Genomic DNA, 22,303 nt, shown 5'->3' with positions numbered 1-22,303 from the left:
TCTATTATTTTGGTTAATTTATTTTATGTTTAAATTACAATGACATAAACAAATTAGTAAAACATGAAACCGACTGGAAGCACAAGTGTACAAGCACTGGATCGAGCTGGAAGCACAAGCCCAACGTTTACGCACAGATTGGAGAAAGCAAAAGGAGGTAACGCTAAATGTTCACTGACTGAGTGAGGACCTTGACTACACGGCGTTTTCTTCTACAGGTCACTGCACACTGACACTGCAACTGTCCGATGACAAAAAAAATAAATAAAGGAAAAAAAAGCGATTGACCTCACGCTGCACTGAAAGGCGAACCCGTGTCGTACTCGTACACAATTAAGTGCAAATGACACGCTAACATTTAATTTCCTACCAATTAAATGCAACGTTAGGAAAACATTGACGTATTTTGATGTTACTGTGTATTTACCTTTATTTTGGCAAACAAAGTCGGGTGGTTGTCCCGCAGGTGGTGAAACATATTCGATGTGTTTCCTCCTTTGACTACAATTTTTTTATAACATGATTTACATGCTGGCAAGCCGTCCTCAAAAACGACACCCTGGTCATTTTTCCTGTATCCAAAATATTCCCACACGGCTGACTTAACACGTTTGGTCAGGGGGAATAACTCTTCTGCCATTTTCCCCACAGGCACGCCTCTCTTCTGCAACTTGCAGGGACCAAAACAAAGCAACACACGTGGGCGCGGCAACACGTGGGTGTTGCGTAACTTTGTTTTCGTTCCATTTGAGTTGCCCTTAACTATGGTTCTGGCATAATATTTTCTGACGGTATTCAGGAAACGTTAGGATCAATTAATCGTAGCGCATAATACCGCAATTAATTGTGAAATCGAGTAATCGTGACATCCCTAGTCCCAACCATAAGGGACCCAGCAACTGCCACAGGTAAGTGTCGCCACGTGATAGTATTTACAGTTGCCTACGAGTATGGTGAAGTCAGCTTGAAATTGGCTAACTAGTTAGCTCCGCTTCGGTTCGCTATGCAATGGCGTTTGAAGTGAGTTTAATGTTATATATAATATTACGAGGGAGCTTGGCTGTCACAGTGAAAAGTCTGGAAACATGTACAGACTGGAGACAGAGACTATGCGAACAGTGTCCAAGAGTTTGGAGACTTGTGTTGGAGACAAACACAGCTTTCGCTAGCTGTTTTTAGATGTTACCTGTTGCAGGTCAGTGGGGGATGGGAGCTGGGTGGTTGTGTTGGGGAGCGGGGAGTCTCTCATGTAATGGTGGACACAAATTCCTGAGTGTTGGCTTATTAAGCTTATACAACCAGTTGAACGACAGCATCTCGCGAGCCATAGCGATACATCCACCGTAAACATTAGCGTATGCTAGCGTAAGCGGCATCCTAGCGTGCAGCAGGCAAGGCAGGCGTTGACAGACGGAGCTCATTTCATTAAAGGTGCAGGCACAGAAACAGCCTGCTCTCAGTAGAGCTCAGTTGAGCGACTTTTAGACAGCTGAAATTCAGGACCACTGATGGGTTTGGGGCAATACATTTCGAATACAGTGTTGTTGGACCTTTGACAGCTGTGTGAAATTGATGAAAAACAGTATACTGTGGGACCTTTAAGGTTCCTTGAAGTTTAACATATCTGGCATTGGATTTTCAAATGAGTAAAAACTGAGTATAAACCCAATACCTACATTTAAATGTCATGTCTGCGCCACTTGATGTCGCCATTTTCTTTCTTTCCCTCTTCTTTTTCGGGACTGAGCAGCGGCGCGCAAAGAATCTGGGGATATGGGAGGCTGTGAAGGATAGTAGCCGTGCGTCCTCCAAAAAGAGGGAAAAGAAGGCCCCATTTGTGGGGTGCATTTGAAGGAGCCTTCGAATTGGGACAGCCTTCGCGCAGCGTTGTGACGTAATTGGCCTCGCAACGTGACGTTCTGCAGGCACGCACCACCACAGCCAAAACAGACTACCCTCATTAAAATGAATGGGAAAACCTGCGTTTTCGCCACAACACCGGATCCAATGTGAATATAAGTCCTGTTTACTTTTTGTCCCCACCCAAACGTAATATATATTAGGATTACACAGATTACCAGTAAAGACTGGGCTATTGTTTTTCTGGTGAATAATGCCCTACAGTGCATACTTTATCACATTTGTTTGTTGATGATTGAATAAAATATTGAAATATAAGTTACAAGTTTTAACATGTTATATTGGGTAAATTTGTTGTTATATTGATCGAGTAATAGGTGCAGCCCTAAAATATTTCTGAAATTTATGAGTTATTAAAATGATGACACTTAGACATGGTAGTAGGGTTATTATTTCTCTGTGTTGTAATTCCTCTGGATGCTTGTTATGGCAGAAAAACAGTTGAAATTCTTTCAGGAATAATTTCATCCTGCAACATAAGAACAGATGACGACTCTGCAGCCCTGACTGTATGTGGGGGAGACAGGCTGGTGGCGTTTATAATAGTTGTGACGCACGAGGTGGACTCCTTTCCGTGTGTGTGTGTGTGCGTGTGTGTGTGTTATTCATAGTCTCGATTGGCGTCATCAGCCCTGAGCAACCCACTGCTGTTTCAGAAAGACACGCTGGGATGCAACATGTTACCCATCAGCACGCGTTATGGCCCACTCCCAACTACAAGCCGAGTTGTCACCCTGTGTGTGTGTGTGTGTGTGTGTGTGTGTGTGTGTGTGTGAGTGAGAGAGATGATGCAAACTGAAGCTCTATAGCTGGTGTGTTTGTTTGCATTCATGTGTGTGTTACTTACATTATTCCAACACACTGCAGGTTTTGGTTGGAGCCTTCAGGGAGCCTCACCACTGGTACGTTGTTATCCCGGAGCCACAAACACACAGAACAGGTGGTCGGACGAGCTGCGATGGTGTCATGTGTCCATCAGGTGTCAGGATTTCCCCTCACAATTAATTATAATCTTCGATATTGAAGAGTCTTTCAATGAGCTGCTGTCACATCTGTGGGATTAAAACACATCTGGAGAGTCTACAGCATTCAGCGTGACATGTCTGCATGTTTCTGCTGAGGGACTGTGGAGGACTGAAAGTGCCAAAATAAATGAACGCCATTAAATGCACCAAAAATACTTAATTAATTTATAAAATGTGACATATTTCTGTTTTCATTTTCTTTTGTATTTATTTACCTTTTTATTATTTCACTTTTTCATTTGCTTTCTGATTTTAATTTTATTCATTTTAAAATGTATTTATTTATTAATGCATGTTTAATGCATTTATTTCTGTATACGTTTCCCCCTATTTAAATCCACTAACTTAGTTATATCAGTATATTTTTTTCTACATTTCCTTCCCTATTTTTAGCGTAGAGCTTGTTTCTCTTTAAAAAAGTTAGAGATGGTCTATAATATGTATTATTTTTACCCAGTTTATCTGCTAGTAAGCAACTTGAGCCAGTTAATGTTAATGCAAGTGTTAGCTAGCTACTATTCACTAGTCAACTAGCATCTAACAAAATCTTATCTGCAGTGTGTGTTTCATTAAATGTGTGTAAAAGATGTGCTGTTGGACTTAAAATAACAGTCTCACACCACTTGTTTCCTCCTCATTTGATTTATGACTGCATTTTAAGGCAGTTGATAATTACTTACAGCTATTTCTGACCCAGACCTATAATAAAATGAATGATTGAACCGAACTTCATGAATGTTTTTCGTGACAAAGTAGTTTGTGTTCCTCTCATTCCATAAAAATGAGAGTTGTAGAAATCATTGGAACTCCAGACTGCCATCATATACATGTTCAAGTATATATACTGTGTATGTAATACATACACATAATACTGTATTATATAAATACATATAAACATGTTAAACACAGCTTTATATATTCTGTAGTTACCAATTAGTAAAACTGAAAAAATAACATCATTTTGAAAAAACTAAAATATAAGTCAGTGTGATGCAACAGAAGTTTTTGGTGTATTTACCATGTAATTGCAGAAAATTAATCATATTGAGCTGATTAAATATAGTTTAAAATGATTTACTGAAATGATGGTAACAATCTTAGCTACCTATACATCAATCTTTACATCTATCTATACATACATCCATACATCTTAACATCTATCTATACATACATCTATACATACATCTTAACATCTATCTATACATACATCTATACATACATCTTAACATCTATCTATACATACATCTTAACATCTATCTATACATACATCTATGCATACATCTTAACATCTATACATACATCTATACATACATCTTAACATCTATCTATACATACATCTATACATACATCTTAACATCTATCTATACATACATCTATGCATACATCTTAACATCTATACATACATCTATACATACATCTTAACATCTATCTATACATACATCTATACATACATCTTAACATCTATCTATACATACATCTATACATACATCTTAACATCTATCTATCTATACATACATCTATACATACATCTCAACATCTGGTATGAAAATTTCTCACCACGGTAATAGTGACCAAAATTATCACGGTTATTGGTATACCGCGGTATTTTTAAAATGTCTTCAAAATGTTGAAAAAACACTGATACACTGATAAATTGAAATAATTTCACCAAGATTTATATTTAAATAGATTTATTATATATTAAAAGGGTTAGGGTATAAGCAGCCTGTTTTTGAAATGCGTCCTTTAATGTCTGCGTTACAGAGGTAGAATGAGATGTACTGGCAGTAGCACTCGATTGGCCAGCAGACCCTCTCTGTGAAAAAAATGAATAGAAAATGTCATTATTAATTATTACTGTCATTGTTACTTAATACTAAGGGTGCAACCAACAGATCACAAAACTCATATCACTTTTGTGAGAAACAGGTTGGATAATTTTTTAGATCAAAACAAAAAGGATTATTGTGAAATTAATTATGAATACTCTATTTTGGCTCTTATCTCTATCTAGACACTTGTTATATTCACCATTTTATATTATTCTTTATATATAGTCTATTCTACAAATAATCCACAAGTATTATATATTTCTGATATTACTTATATATATTGGCTGTCTGTCTCTGTCTGCTTGCTCGTCTGTTGTCAATGGACTGATGATTGGTCTAATGGCTGCTGAGCCACAGGTAGACGCTGCTCCGGTGAACGGAGCTCAGATGAAAGTCAGTCATCTCAGTCAGTTTGCATTCACTAACTCAGTCCACCCAGTACGTGTTTGTCTCAAATCTTCTTCCCTACAGCTCTGCATCAATATTTGGAGAATTATTAGGTCGACTTTAAAAAATAAAATCTACAATTAATAAGCGGTTCAGATAACGTGCAAAATCACAGATCAACTTCATTCAGTTATACCACTATCTGGTCAGTTTGCATTAGTGACAGCAAATTAGACAGAGAAAACTCGACAGACACACATCATGCACCTGTTCTTAAGGGTAATTTACCTTGCATTCACTTAACAGTTGAGGGCAATGGTTGCGCAAATAAGTAAGTAAATTGGATGTGTTGCCGCCCCTCGCAACAACTTTCTTCTTGCAGCTCCTGCAGATAGGGCTGCCATCCTCGACCAGCTGTCCCTGAGCATTCTTATAATAACCAAAATACGCCCAGACTTCAGATTTGGTTCTCTTTGAAGGCGGAAAAATGCCTTGAGGGCCGCTACTATCACGTCCTCCCTCCACCATGTCTTCTTCACTACATAACAAGCGCACGTTGCACGCTGCGCCTGCGTAGGGAGACTTGGATAAAGTTTCTCGCGAGTTTTCCACACCATGGTACCACGTCGGTTACCATGGTAATTAAAACTTAAACGGTAACCTTCACCTACGGGAATTTTACTGTGGTTTACCGTGGCACCGGTAACCGTTACATCCCTACTATCTATACATACATCTTAACATCTATCTATCTATACATACATCTATACATACATCTTAACATCTATCTATACATACACCTATACATACATCTTAACATCTATCTAAACATACATCTTAACATCTATCTATACATACATCTATACATACATCTTAACATCTATCTATACATACATCTATACATCTATCTACACATACATCTATACATACATCTTAACATCTATCTATACATACATCTATACATACATCTTAACATCTATCTATACATACATCTATACATACATCTTAACATCTATCTATACATACATCTTAACATCTATCTATACATACATCTTAACATCTATCTAAACATACATCTTAACATCTATACATACATCTTAACATCTATCTATACATACATCTTAACATCTATCTATACATACATCTATACATACATCTTAACATCTATCTATACATACATCTATACATACATCTTAACATCTATCTAAACATACATCTTAACATCTATTTATACATACATCTTGACATCTATCTAAACATACATCTTAACATCTATCTATACATATATCTTAACATCTATCTATACATACATCTATACATACATCTTAACATCTATCTATACATACATCTTAACATCTATCTAAACATGGCGTATTGCCTTCCCCACTGTAAAAATAAAATAAAATGTACAATTTGTCATCTGTAATGATCCTGAACTTTGTATTCATGTAAATGTTCAATGGCACTCCAAAGTGTTGAAATACTTGAACTAAATACCTTGAAATACATTTCCTTGTTTGAAAAATTAATGTAGTTTAACAATCAAACGTCTTCTAGTTTTCATCACATTTCACATGACAGTCCTCTCTGCACCATCTGACATCAGCCAATAAAAACTGTTTGCAGTGACTCTTGTCCAGTGATGTATGTGGTGATGTAAACATGTATGAGTTGTGTGTGAGCAGTGTGTACTTACATAGTTCTGGCTGACAGACCAGCCGGGGGTGTCTCTGGGCGGGGAGCTCTCTCTCTCTGTCGGCCTGTTGGTGGTAAACGGCCTGCTCCTCCGCTGACAGTGACTTCCACTGTGGACAGACGGAAAACACACTGATCGTTAGCACACACACATACACACACACACACACACACACACACACACACACACACTCAAAAGTGTCCACAGCAAACTTACTTTGAGTTGGAGGTACTCGGCTGAGGAGCAGCAGGGAAATCAGGAGGAGGGAAAACCCCAGCTGGAGGAGCGAACAACAGCTCTCCATTCCTACACAGATAACAAGTCAGATACACACATGATTAGACAGTAGAAAGAGTGTGTGTGTGTGTGTGTGTGTGTGTGTGTGTGTGTGTGTGTGTGTGTGTGTGTGTGACGAAAACTGAAGCTCTATAGCTGTGTGCACTGGTGTGTTTGTTTGCATTCGTGTGTGTTACTTACATCATTGCAACACACTGCAGGTTGTGGTCGAAGCCTCCAGGGAGCCTCACCACTGGTACCTTGTTACACTGGAGACACAAACACACAGAACAGGTACTTAGACGAGCTGCAATGGTGTCATGTGTCCACCAGGTGTCAGGATTTACCCTCACAATTACTTTTCGTTTGCTCCCCAGTTAAATCCACTAACTTAGTTATTTCAGTATATTTTCTTCTACATTTCCTTCACCATTTTTCCTCCATAATGCAAATCAGGAAAAAATACATAATGAAATACAGAAGTACATTACACAATTATCAATTTTTGTTTTATTTACTGACTAATGCCTCCATTAATTTTTAATATTATGTTTTTGTTTATTGAAACACATTAATTTCTTAATATATTATGATTTGGCGGTTTCAGTCCTCCACAATGCAGCATTGAATGAGTCCTAACTTGATTAAAACTGCTTCACCTCTGACTAGCTGACTAGCTAAAAAAATAAACAACATCCACCTGTGAACTGTAGGTTTTAGATTTATCATGTAACAAATTATTTGTTGGCATGATAGACTGTCTAAGAAATGATGGCTAATTTTACTGTTTTACTGATGTAATTAACCTGCAGAGTTGTTTAATGTTAAGATGTACTTGGCCTCAGCCTGGCACCCGAATCCCTCACAAAACATACAACTGAGCTTCAAGAGCACACAGCTTCACTTTACTTTAAATAATTCTAAAATGTGCCATTTTTCTAAGGGACCTGACAAAGTCAGATTTTACTTGTGTTTGTCCTGGAAAGCTGTAACTGTTCCTACACTGATATCCTTCTCCTACAGCACTGAACATGCTGTCTGCTGCAACCAAACAGTGGAGATGTTCAGAGTGTGTGGTGAACCAGGGTCTTACTGTGTGTGGAGGAGCAGCAGGGTGACTGACGGTTGCTGCTGCGAGTATCAGGACGCCGTACACGGGCCACTGATACGGCAGGAACTGTGGAGACAGAGAGAAAGAGAGAGAGAGAGACAGAGAGAGAGACATTTAATAAACCCATGGCACCCTTCCTCCATACATGAAGACACAGAAGAATACAGACATTACATTCAGGAAAACAAAGTCATCTTACATTAAAATGAACATTTTACTGCCTTCTTTTGCCACAAAGCACCGACCATTGGCAAATATCTGTATCAATACAGACAGTGATCTACTTCTAATGACATCTTTGCCTAACCTATACTTAGTATCTCACCTTTGCCTGGATGTAAGCGTCTTGCAGACGTCCACCACGTCCTCTGTGTGCAGGCACAGGCTCAGGCCGGGTGTTCAGTTCCAGCACAGCAGGGTCGGGAGGAGGAGGTCAGGATTGTCAGTGGAGTTTCTGGTCACACACATTGTAAAGAAGCTGCTTTTGAGACACTTGTACCAGGACTAATATATTATATTCACTTAGGGATATATTGTACTTCACTGCATTTATATGACAGCAGATATAGACAAAATATATGACTGGTTAAGAAAAAAGTGACGGTTTGTTACAGATTCAACTACTTAACATACACGACAGAACACCGATCAAATGATAAATCATCACTAACTAACAAAGCACCACCTACAGGACTCACATCTCACACACACACTTACTTTGGGAAGTCTTTTGGTGATTCCCTAATCCTCCTCAGCACAGGTACAACATGAACTGAAGGTCTTCCTCATCCAGGAGAAGATGCGTCTGAAGCGATTCTTCTTCCTCTGACGCTTCTTCTTTGTCCCCATGTTTTCTGAAAGTCAAAGGACATTAAAGACCTCAGCCGTACTCCAAAGTGCACAACAGTTCAGACGCAAGTAGAGATGACTGTTACTTACCACATGAGCCTGAGTCCTCACATATTGAGGACTTCATGCTACTTTCAGTGTTGGTCACTGAGGACCCTGACGTCTCGTTCAGGCCAGACTGAAAACTGAAAACTCCACAAAAAAGTTAGTGTTATTCCTGTTATTGTCATCACATCTTAAAGCTGCAACAAGAAACTTTTCATTCTTGTTTTTTCTGAGGATCCAGCGGACCAAAACCTCCTGAAGTAAAGATCTTGATCTAGCTGTCGTGTCTCACCTGACTGCACTCTCCTGGTCTTCCAGCAGCATGCGCTGGGCTGTCGCAGGCCGAACCAGGATCACACCTGATGGTAGAAATGTGGGATATGGAGTGCAGCGGTACGGTCGGATGTTGATGACGTCATCATCCGTCAGAGGAGGGGCAGCAGGCTCACAGTCAAAGTCCTCACTCGAGGAAGTGAAGGCAGAACTTCCTGAGATCTTGACAATGTAAGTCCTGCCACTGAATATGAAAACACACACACAGAATGATCCTGTTATTGTCATGACATCTTCAAACATCATTTCTCTGCTATTCTTTCTGGTGATCTGAACTATTTTCTCATCTGAGAAATGGGTGTCGTGACCAGAGGAAGACATCTCACCTGACTTTGCTGCCCAGACCTTCCAGCAGCAGTGTGTTCTCAGTTGCCGCAGGCCGAACCAGGATCACACCTAATGGTGGAATTTCTGGAGGTGGAGTGCAGCCGGGATGGGATGCTGCTGCCAAAGCCCCATTGCTACAAAAAGACACACTCACTGTTACTCTGATGTCCCAGAAACACGACAGGACACGGATCAAATGATAAATCATCACTAACTAACAAAGCACCACCTACAGGACTCACATCTCACACACACACTTACTTTGGGTAGTCTTTGGTAATAAATGGATGAGTGAGGACTTCACGGGGAGTGATCCTCTCATCCGCATCCATCTTCAGCATGGCCTTCAGGAGCTCGATGCACTGCTCTCGCTCTGCGGCCTCAGCTTCATGATTTTCCTCAAGACGCATCTAGTTGAGGGAACAACGGTCAAATCCAGCATCATGAAAAGACAATCGATCATAGTGACGATGAAAGTTACTTCACACTTACTTCTTTGAGATCGTCCAGAGACTGGAGCTGGTCCTTGTTGGCACGGATTAGGTGATATCTGTGATACTCCATAGATGTCTGAAAGAAGGTTCAAAGTGGTTCAAAATCAGTCTGAATGATCGACTGTTAAATGTTGGGAAATGTTAACAAGAAAATATTTTGATCAAAGATTAAAGGTCAGAGAAGGTTCACTGTGGTACCTTGAGCTCCCAGCTGTTGGACCCAGTCCGGTTAAAGTAGTTCTTTGTCTTTAGACCGGCACTGAGAAGACGGTCCTCTGGCTGACCCAGGAGATCAATGATGCTCTGCAGCTGGAGATTAAACACAGCATTACATCAAAATATGCAAGAGGAAGCAAAATATTGTTCTCAGGAGGGCAAAGTAATGACTCTCCGTATCTGAATGGCCAGTTCTCATTGGTTGGTTTGGTTCAGGCACGAGGAATGAGACTGGCCAATCAGAGGCAAAGTAGGGCAGGTCATTCTTTGACTACATGCTAATGCTAACACCTCCCATCGTAGCTAAGGTACAAAGTTCTTTGAACCACTAAACATCAGATTACTTCCTTCTGTCACACTCAAAGTAAACTTAGAGTATTTTTTCATCTGTTTGAACAAAACACCAAGATGGTTTCTCATTCCCTATTTTCTTTAAATTTCCTTTTGAGTCCCAGCTTTAGATTTCTCATCATACATGTGGGATGTACATTGATCGCTAATTAGAGCAAAACCACAAGCACAAGTGAAGACACGCAAGTATGAGTAACTGACGGACTCTCTGAATATAGTAGGTGACTTACTATTTCATACTCTCCATTGAACAATGAGAATCCATTGAACGGTAGTTTGCCACAGATTGTGACGAACATCAGACAGCCCAGGGACCACATGTCAATGGCCTCAGAAAAAGGACAGCCCAACATGATTTCTGGAGACCTGAATGTGGAAGAGAAACATTACACAGGATATTTACATTGTCAGACTTGGGAAGGGAGCAATAAATGGTAAACTACTAACTCACTCCAGTGTAATAATAAAAATAATGAACCCTACCTAAAAGACAGTGGTTGCAGGAGCGCGCCCTGGCTGGCTTCTGATCTGGAAATGGCAATACCGAAGTCAATGAGCTTGACTCTGAAGGGTCGTGTTTGGTGATTCACCATCATGATGTTGTGGAGGTGCACGTCACCGTGGATCACCCCAATCCCTTTCAGCGCCTCAAATGCTGTAGCCATCTGAAAGTACAAGGTCAGTAAGAATGTACCAAAGCCTAAAAGTGACAGAGTGCTCAGTGCTTTGCTTTCCATCTGATGGTGCTGAGTTCATACCTGCTGGATGACGGTGCTGATGTCAATCAGACGCATAGGCGCAAAACTTGTCTTTTTAAGGTAGTCGCCTAGCCTGAAAACCAGCGCCTCAAACACGATTGCCCTTCCATGTTCGGTCACAAAGCAATCGATGAACTCGACGATGTTGTGTCGGTCGAGTTTGAGGCGCTTGAACCGTCTCAGCATGGAAATCTGGAGACACACGGCAAGTTTGACATGATTAGTTTTTACAGTCAGTTAATGTGTTAACGTGTGAAGTCTTCATAATGTACTTACTGCACCTCTGACTATACAATATCTTTTACAACCGTGAACATCAAAATCAACACCTCCTACCTCATTGATGGTGTCCTCGTAGAAGAATTTAGGAATCTTCACAGCCACAGTCTGCTTGATGTCCTCTTTCCAACATTTCACCACCTTTCCGAAGCAGCCCTCTCCCAGAACTTCCAGGACCTCATATCCGCTGGGGAGCTGGACGGGTTTCATCTGGGAAGATGAGGTGGACTCGATGGATACATTGGAGCCCATTTTGTCTCTCAGAATACTGAAACAAAACAGGTGAAAACAAGAAAAAGGAGAAGTTACATTCATTCCCTTTGAAGGACCATAACAATGTAGGTATTGAGTATATTTATTTTTGCTACCATCCATCGGTTTCTACCCCGTCAACGATTAGATTACACAAAACATGTTAAACCACCGCTTCGGTTCTTTACAAAGACAATCATGTAGTTATTTCATATTCCACATTTTCAGTGATCATCTGATCGTCTGAGGTCTGAGCAAAATCAGGGGAATTTCCACTAAATGTTAATGATTTCTCCAGGTATCTACAAATAAGATAATAATAATATATGAAAAACAGATAAAACCAGAATTCTCTGAGGAGGGTAATGCAGTGATAATTCAAGCTTATAAACACAAAAAACTATGTCTAAACTACACCAGGGTCTTCAGAGGCAGAAAGGGAACGATAGTGAATATGTTAAAGTGAAATGGGAAAAAGAACTAGACACAGAAATATTACAGGAGGCTTCGACAATAATATTAAAAGTAAATGCATCAATGAATACCCTAATCAGACTCATCTCTGTCTCTCCAATAAAAGGTCAAATTAACAGAAAACTTATCTCCAGGATTTGTTCATCTCTATAACTGGAAAGGGGCCTTTCTGCAATGTATATTAAATCAAGATGGGAGACGGAAGCTAGCATACAAATGACTGAAAATGAATACATATCTGTAAGACACAGTCAAACACCTCAAGTTCAGGTATCTGGAGGGAATTCACCTGGAAAAACACTGTAAGGTTTTTCATTACTCTCAGAATAAAACAATCCTGCAGTAACAAATCCAAATATGGCCATTGCTGGAGAATGTGTGGTAACATGTCTGCAGGTCACTATCACATTTTTTGGGAGTGTCCTAATAGTAGTAGGACTCTGTAGTAACAGAGATCAGATCTATAAGCGGCTCAGATCTTGATTTTTATGGAAGCAAATCTGGACCATAATCTAAATTAAAATGGATTAACAGAAATTCTTTTTCATTTTCAGAATATAGCTGCATTTTTTGACTCAAATTTGACATTTCAAATTGAATTTTGGTAACTATTTGCTGGGGCATCTTTTGAAAATTTAATCTAAAACGTCCTTTTCTTTTTCATTTTAATTAAGTCACAGAATGAGCAGTTTTGAAGGAGAAAATGCAGTTTGGATGATTTATTATTAATTTTATTTATGAGTCAAATAATGCAGCTATTACCTTGAAATGAAAAGGCCTTTTCTTGTGTAAAATGTCGTCATTCAATAATATGTCATTTAAATGTGTCAGTAATGTAACTTCATTCATGCCAATAAAGTTTATTTGAATTGACAGATGTAAACTGTGGGATTTGTGTGTGTGCAGCAGGTGTTTCTACAAGAGCTCCACTTATAGTCTTCACTGTGTGTGGGTCTAAAATACCTGACGTTAGGGCCAGAGATCAATAAATAAATAATAAACGAGAGAGAAAGGGGGAAGCCCCTGCCACATCCTGTGGAAGCCTGTTTCCACCAGTTAAAGAAAGAAAAGATGAAAATTCAGCTTGTTGAATAAATATTTCCATTGTAAGTCAAAATTCTGAGATAAAAAAAATCAAATTGAGATAAAAAGTAACATTATGAGATAAAAAGTTCAAATTACAAGTTAAAAAGTCACATTATGAGATAAAGTCACATTGTTTTAACAGACGTGCCAAATTAAAGACCTACCCATATTACATACCATATATCACAATCACAATCAGAGATACTTTATATATATATATATATATATATATATATATATATATATATATATATATATATATATATATATATAAAAATATATATATATATATATGTATATATATAAAATGTAATAATTTATAATAATTTTGGGTAATCCTACCCGTTAAAATAGATCATGTACTGTGTTCTCATGCCAACATTTTCATTACAAGCATGTTGCCTTGATGCCGTTAGCATTTAGCTCTCAGCAGCATACAGCAGCACTTGGCATAGCTGTGCTGAATGGCTCGATTAACCACCTGTAGCTCTATGATCAGTTTTATTAAAGGTTTTCTTTCATCAATCTAAGTCACATGCCTAGTTATTATGCTATTATAGTCCCTCCCTGCCAGATTGTCTTCGATCACTCTCACTCTTTCCTGTTCACTCTTTCTTGTAACATTGAAGTTTTTTCCTTCTGTCACTGTCAGTATGAGCCCCTAAAGCGTCACCTACAAACCTACAACCTAAAATATAAGACGGCTCAAGGTATCTCTGCAGGTCGTTCTGACAGTTTGATGGATAGAGGAGAGACTCTGGCCTGCATGGGTTCGACTTGAGGTTTGGATGTTGTGGTGGTACTCATGGAAAACACACACACACACACACACACACACAGACACTGTGCCTGGCAGCCATAATGTTCCTGTCCACAGGCAAAATGAGAGTAATCAAGTATAATTTTTAATTTGATAAATAATTTATTGCCCCATATGTCTAGGGATGGAGTCTGTTGGCAGGTTGAGCCACAGAGGTCAAAGGTCACCTCTGAAGTGTGCAGGGTCCAACATGATATCTGTACACACTGCGCCAAAATAGTCAAGATCTTCCATTATTCTCCTGCTGCCTCAGGGATTCAGACATGCAACCTTAAAGGAGCACTGTGTAGTTTTGGGGATAGTTTTTAATAAGAGAAAGATCTTCATTGACTGATTTTTTTTAAACTAAATAAAAAAACTAAACTTAAAGGACAACAGTTTCATTGTTTTACTTTGTTTATATGTGGCGGACCCTGCCACCTATCTAGCTTCAGTGTGCTAGGGACCTTATTTTCCTCTGAGAACAGCTTGTTTATTCACTTATGGAAAGGATTAATATTTCTAAGTTTGTGTTATTACCTCATTAACATTGTTCCAAGTTTGAATTTCTTCTCCAAAACTACATAGTGCCCCTTTAATACTGCAGACTGGTGACAGGAAACACACTCATTTCTAAGTTTCATACAAGTTCGGTTTATTATTGATTACAGTGTCTTTGATTGATTAAAGGTGAATTCCCCATTACATAAAGTTCAAACCAAGATGAAAAAACATTTTTAAATCAGAATACAAAGAAAAGTCAGAGAAAAGTAAAATATAATACAACATTCTGTAAGTCAGGACATGATCATGATATAATACAGAGTCTCCAGAAACACTGCAGCTCTCTGTTGTAAACATAAAGCTACAAACATCCCTCTTAAACTGTCGTCATCCTCTTCATCGTTGACATGAATTCTCTGTGAGGAGCTCAGCAGACTGACCGGGCTGAACGGGACCATCATCTCCAGGAGTTCAATAAAAAAAAGGTTTGCAGAGGTGCAAATTAAAATGATCCATGTGAAGTGTTGTCCTTGTCAAATCATCTTCATTTGCCCCTGCTCAGTCTGGATTTGATGATTTTGGTGTTTCTGATATAAACAGCCATCAGCTGAGTATTACTGATATCGTCAGTTGAAATCTCTTTAACAGACACTCTGTGCAACATCCGACCCTTCTGGTAACCTGGAGATGATCTCATCAAAGTTCTGTAGCTTCTCCAGGTTGTGTCTGAACCGTGAGGATATCTGGTGCCTCCTGGTGGCTACGTGCTCTGCACAGCGTTCTGTGGACTCGAGGAATCTGCAACAACAACAGTACACAATGAAAGGAAATAATAAGCAATGTTTAGCTTATCACAGATATACTGCATCAATGTAAAGAGCAAAAAAAGTGTTATAAGATCATCAAAGAGGTTTATTTTAATTGTGAAATAACACCTTCCACTCTGAATATCAACATGAATCCGCTTAAATCTATAAATATTTGGACTTTAAGAGCCTGTATAACTTGTTTTGTTACCTGTGTGCAGCGTGCTCGTCTTTATGCGGCTCTCCTCCAGTTTTAAGAAGCAGCTGCTCTTCTCTCCGGTCACGTCTCCTGCCCCGATATCACAGGTCATCACCATGATGGGACCCCTCTCCCCCTTCAGGTGGACCTGGATGTTGTCCTGTGTCAACACAAACACAGAAGACCTACATGAAATACAATCTGTAATATCAACAAGGTCTATATTTTAATCTCCTAAAAATGAGTATGATATGTCTCATATCAATACATCTCAAGTAAACATGAAATTTCTGTTTATCTGTTTATCAAAATGTGATCTTAAATGCATAATCAATTTTATTCAAAAAATAAACAAAGAGCACATTTATCTTCTCAGATAAAAAGGACAGAACAGAGCAGATAATCCTGAAGATGATTCTGTCTTCGGTTGTTTTACCTCCTTGGGTGGAGGAACCTCAAGTTTGGTTTCCTCTGGAGCTTTGACAACGAACAGCGTCTGCTCCTGGAAGGCTGCGAGCCGGCTGATGTCCTCGTAGGTCACGTAGGCCGACGTGAAGGCACGGTTAAGGAAAACCTGCTTAGTAGTTAGCTCCTTAGTTAAAAATATACATATGCATGTATATTTCGGCCTTCTGGTTTAATTGATGGTTTAGAACTTGTGGTTGAAACCTGTTTCTCCTTCCTCATCGGCCTCGGTGCATAATGTGACATATTAATCAGAGTCATTAAAATAAAATGTCTAATATTGGTAACTGGATCAAAACCACTGTTGGTAGATTTTAGCAGTTTTGGCCACTTGGGGGCAGTAAAGCAAGCTGTAAACACATCACTGAATCCAATACAGATAATATGGAAAACTTGTGATAAACAAAACTTTCTACACAGGTACAGAGATAAATCATTATTCATTTGGAGCCATGTTTGTGTGCACCTGATTATTACAAGTCCAATATTCACTCTCCTTTAGCTGTGGTATTGGCCTCCACCATCTCCAGATGGAAAAATCTGCTTCTTCAGCAGCCTCATGCTTCACTATGTTCGGTTTGCTGGAGCCAATGATGCAATCATTAGCAAAGATACTGATGATTAAAAGTCATATATGTACACCTGAAAGAAAATCAATATAAACACCATTTTTTTCGCTATTGTCTGTCCCACAACTGAGGTGCACCGTCATACTAAACAGCAAATAAAAAAGACAACGTTTCCTGAATCCAAAATTTTCAACAACGTCCAATCAAAACATCCTGATTAAAACTCAGCGTAAATGCAAGGCTAAACCAAGAACCAATGCCTTCTGTGCTCTTTAAGTTCAGGTTATGAGAAGCTCTGGTATTCAGGTCGTTAAGTTCCTGCAGCAGTAAAGAGCTCATGAATGATGAATGGAAAGCCTTAATTAGCAGCAGCACTACTGCTCGTCTAAAACTGGGTCTGATGTGAAAGGATATGAAGCGCTTTCCGTGTCGTCGGTCATGTCGAAGAGCTGCTGAGCGCATCTTTTGATGAGGGTGTCCAAGGTTTCCTCCACCAGCTTCAGGTTCTCCATCTCTCTCTCAAACGTCTCCTCATCGTTCCACAGAAAGCTGGAGATCTGAGACTTTCCTCTGGACCGACGACAGGAAGAGAGCAGGTTTAATGTAAAGATTATAATCTCATAAAGTCCCCATAAAACCTGGAGCCATCTGATGACAGCTGAGCAAACTCCATTCACTGATGGAGGACAGACTGAGTGAAAAGTAGTAAGAAGGAGTAGCTAGTGCTTGGTATGATTCAAGACACAATATCTCTGGCGGGTCCGCTCCCAAAGCAGTCAACGTTCGGGAAACGTTGATCTGATTATTATTTTTACAAACCATCATTCAGCCTACAAAGAAATTAAGCTGCAAATAACTTGTTTTCTCTGAGTTACAACCCCAAACCCATGTTTAATGGATTGTTTAGCATTTTTTTGTGTATTGAGTTCATAAAACACAAATATATTAATGTAACCTGCACAGTGAACAATAATGCAAACACATGCTTTCATCTGTTCACTCACATCCACTTGAACTTGTTGGCCGACTGCCTCTCGACGAGGCTGATGCCTTCCATGACGTTGGTGATGTCATAGATACGCCTCCTGCGGGTCTGCAGGTCGATGATCACCTGCCTGATGTCCAGCGAGTTGTCAGGAGCCGCCAGCATCTGGTCCAGGAAACGCCGCGTCAGCACGCCCAGGGACACATCTGGATACAACACAACACACAGTTACAGCCAAAAACAAAACAAACTTTTATTTATACATCATCTTCTGATTCAAACTCCAAACTGTTGAGGTTCTATAACCAGATCTTGTTAGAACAAAGTTGTTACAGCGAAACTCCTGAAAAATTATTCAATTAAAAAACAGAAGCACGCACCCTGTCTGTGGCCGACTCTCTTAGTGTGGTTCACCTCTTTCTTCTGATCAGGGTTGACGCTGGAAAGAAAACATCTTACTCAACTTTAAGTCAAATTTGTCTTTTCTGTCAAGATCATTACAGAAACCTGCAGTCTGTTAACATGTATGAGGAAAAAACAGAAGCAGAGAGGTTTCTTTACCCGGTCGTCTTGGCCTCTGAAGTCATCCCGGCAGCTGGACACTAAAATTTAGAAAGTGAAAACAGAGCAGGTTAAAGCTGCTCTCATTACATCTGATAAGAGGGAAATACTTGATTATTTGCCGAAAGTTGGGAGAAATTTTTAATTTAGCAAATCAAATCATTGGTTACATGAATTCTGTCAGGCATTTTAATGAATATTTTGGGTGTTAATACACATTATGTCTGTTTTTCTGACCTGCTGTGGTGGATCCACTGCAGGAGGTTCTGTTGGAGGAGGAGGTTCTGGTGCCAGAGGTTCCACATTAGCAGGAGCGTCGTCATCATCATCATCATCTCCACCACCCCACTGGTCCTCTTCCTCAGATGACTCTGCTCCCCAGGGGCTGATCATGCCCATGGGCCCATCCAGGCAGGGAGGCATGATGGGAATGGCGTCGTTGTTGACCCCATTTTTGGAGATGTCCTCCGGAAGGAAGTGGTCTTCACAGATTAAATGCTGCTCTGTAGAGTCCTGCTTGTCCGTCTCCCTCAGAGCCGCCAGCCATACCTGAACAAGGTCATCATCAGTGTTACTGCCTTCTGCTGTATTATTTTACACTGGATATTTACAGATGTTTATTAGCTTTTCTGATTTCCGATTCCATTTCAGATCCCTGATGTCAACTAACACCGCAGTCATGTTTTTGTAATGTCTGTGGCCCAAAATCAAGAATTCAGAGCCTTTAGAGCGTGGATGTCATGAATATCATGAAATCTATTGACACATCACAGAAACAAAACACTGTTTCTTTTCTTTTGCATGACCTTAAATTCATATCAAAATATTTCTAGGCCATATCCCAATACATGATATATACCTCAAGATTTTGAAATATCATTAATGCCAGGACGGGGCGACAAAATCAAACATAACAATATTTTTGACCCAATAGACCCGACTTCAATATCAGTATTGCAACAGTATTATAGGAATGACTCCTGGTCCTTTCACAAAATAGTATCAGAATGAGAGTTTTGATACATCAGTAATGTGGATATAATAACGAAGTGGGTAAAGGCAAGTATTAGAACAAGTAGAACAGTTTTGTTTTGTTTATACCTAGAATATTTTTAGTTGTGTTTACATTGTTTTATGTTATTTGTTTTCAGTCTATGCAACAGTTCAAGTATGGGAGTAACTTGTCTGAGTATAGCCCAAACCAATTAGTAGCCGGACCTTTGCTTAAAAGCAGGTGACCTTTTCATTGTTGCATACCTTTGTTTAAATAAAAGACGTCAGTACTTCTTCCACCACTGAAATCTTTTCAACAAGACAGGTCAGATCTCAGTTCTGACTGTCGTTGTTGCCTAGAAGTGAACTGAAACTAACGGCTCCCTAGACATTTAATCAATTTCAGAAATAATTAACTGATTTAAAAACTGGTCATTACTTATTTGTTCTGGCCCACTGGTTAACTAATGGGCCAGAACATGCCACTAACGTGTGTAAGTTGGTCCTTTAATCACAGGTAGTTAGGTTAGCTACTTCATGTTAGCATCAAGTTAGCTAGCCGGGAAGAAGAGGATAAAAGAAGGAATCCTTTATCCAGGTATTAACGCCACCTACACAACCATGTCTTAGTTTGAGGTCGACTCATGTCTCCAGAACTCACCTTGACTCGTGTTGGGTCTTTGGGGAAGTTGAAGAACCTCTTCGGCGGTCGGTTGAGGACCCCCCGGTTGTTCGCGTTAACGGTCACCACGCGGTTCGGACACCCAGAGACGACACACTTCACCATGCTAACCGACACTTCTCCACCCAAACCGAGCCGAGTCGGGCTATCCCGTTTAGCACAGTTTGGATTCTGAAATAAGCGCCACAGTCACACGGTGTTTGTTTACGTCGTGTTTCACAGGCGTCTCAGACCGGAAGGGGCGTGTTTTTGACCCGGAAATACAACAATGGAGGGAAACCTGGCAGAGTGATGGCGCCAAATTTGCGCACTCTACCGTCCATTTTGTGTCACACACGTTTACTTATTCATGTACATTTATCCACTGATTTACTTGAAATTTTAATGTACTTGAACAAAAGTACATTGACCAAAAAATCCTGTTTTGTTTTTATTCAGTATTCACATTACTGTCAACCTTAAGACCAAACAATACGGAGGATTTTGTAACCAAAGCAGGGTTCTGGGGGTCCTACTGCCAAAACAAATTGACTGTGTTTCCTGCATTCTGGTGCCATTTAAAGAATGAAAATAACAAAATAATAAGTTAAATGCAACAGGGTTTTTTTTGTATCAAATAATTGTATTTTTTATTTTTCATTCTCAGAAAACACAACACAATAATTTGCACCCTCTTTATTTAGCACTTTACATTAATTCCCCAGATAGTACACATACATCTCGCAGATGTTGACCCAGCTAATATAATTCATGTTGGAAAGTATGGGGAGCATTTGTTAAGTGGGAAGACGTTGGTGAGACGTCCCGGCAATGTCTTGCCAATTAGCAAATGCTCCCCATACTATATGTCTTTCCAATTTATCTTGCGCATACATCTGCGTGCTATTGGGGTCATTCATTTTTGCCACTGCCCTGATCTTTGCACACCACAACCCTATGTTTATCAGCCCCTCGATGGGAATTGACATGGAGCACCCCCTGTGATTGACAGAAAAATGGATGTGGCAGATTTTTACATTCACTTTCCTTTAAAACTTTTTGTAAGAAACGAAAATTCTTCTCTCCAGAGTGTCTGAAATTTGTTTAAATGTTTCTTCTCCTCTCCATTTTTCTGTCCATCTCTCATGTACCGTACATCCATTAAAAAACACAAGCATTGGCTTTGAGACGAGGGAACTGGAAGTGCAAAAATGTGAAATGATTTCCAGGTTTGAGGACCCATTATACATTATAGTGTTGAGATACAATAGTTTTTTTCTCCACCAGTCATATGCTACTCCACATGTTCACTTAATGATGTCTCCATATAGAGATGTACTTATCCTGTTGATAGATGAGGTTGACAGAAGCATTGATCCCATGTTATGAAGGGTTAAGACATTGGAGAAGCAAGCCAGGATAAGAGAGAGAACAAAGCTGCCTTTGTCTCCGAAACAAAGTTGCCTGCACATGATGACCTTGTAGTGAGCGGTATCTGTCTGTGGAATGACAGCAAAGTGTTCCTTAGAGGAACTCAAAAGTAGTGCAGAGCAGTGCAGGATGAGACAGGAAGAGAACAGGAAGAGGGAGGGTCTTTACACAGGGCGATGTCTTCACGGATTGGAGGAATCGTGTTGCCAAGAGGCTGGGACCAGCCTGTGCACCAACGATAGGAGAAGCCAAGTCTAAACCACGGCCTCCTCACCTTTTTTGACCAATGAGAAGTTATAACACCTCAACAGCAAAAATATAACTGTTATTATAATGTGAATATCTGTATCCTTTTTCTGGGCGACGGGTTACAGAGTAACAGCAATCCGCTGACTGTGATTTGTTTAACAGAGAAAGGTCCATGATCATGCTTGCTTAATGATACAATTCTAAATAAATAGTTAACCGGAACGTCGTTGTATGTCTTCACTCAAACAAACGAACACGCTGACAATAGGCTACAATAAGACATCCCTTCTCATGACACCTACTGCATAAAACCAAAAGACACTCAAATATTAATGTCAAACTCTGTTGTGTTTACAGTTATGGAACAAAC

The 22,303-nt window shown here is 39.7% G+C and overlaps 1 protein-coding gene across 1 annotated transcript; it reads right to left on the bottom strand.

Annotated features, from left to right (window-relative positions):
- Positions 1 to 15,148: 15,148 nt before the first annotated feature.
- Positions 15,149 to 20,482, bottom strand: e2f6 (E2F transcription factor 6). Its single transcript, XM_073492776.1, has 9 exons — positions 20,254 to 20,482; positions 18,837 to 19,148; positions 18,600 to 18,640; positions 18,419 to 18,477; positions 18,058 to 18,244; positions 17,469 to 17,623; positions 16,456 to 16,571; positions 16,032 to 16,179; positions 15,149 to 15,812 (listed from the first exon to the last, which is right to left on the bottom strand). Exons 1-9 carry the CDS (start codon positions 20,377 to 20,379, stop codon positions 15,775 to 15,777), a joined length of 1,182 nt encoding a protein of 393 aa, XP_073348877.1. The 5' UTR covers positions 20,380 to 20,482; the 3' UTR covers positions 15,149 to 15,774.
- Between the last annotated feature and the right edge of the window lie 1,821 nt (positions 20,483 to 22,303).

This window comes from Pagrus major, chromosome 22 (assembly GCF_040436345.1).
Source record: "Pagrus major chromosome 22, Pma_NU_1.0".
Lineage (NCBI taxonomy): Eukaryota > Metazoa > Chordata > Actinopteri > Spariformes > Sparidae > Pagrus > Pagrus major.
Note: the sequence above shows the minus strand (reverse complement) of the source record. Positions and strands in the feature narration are given on the sequence as shown.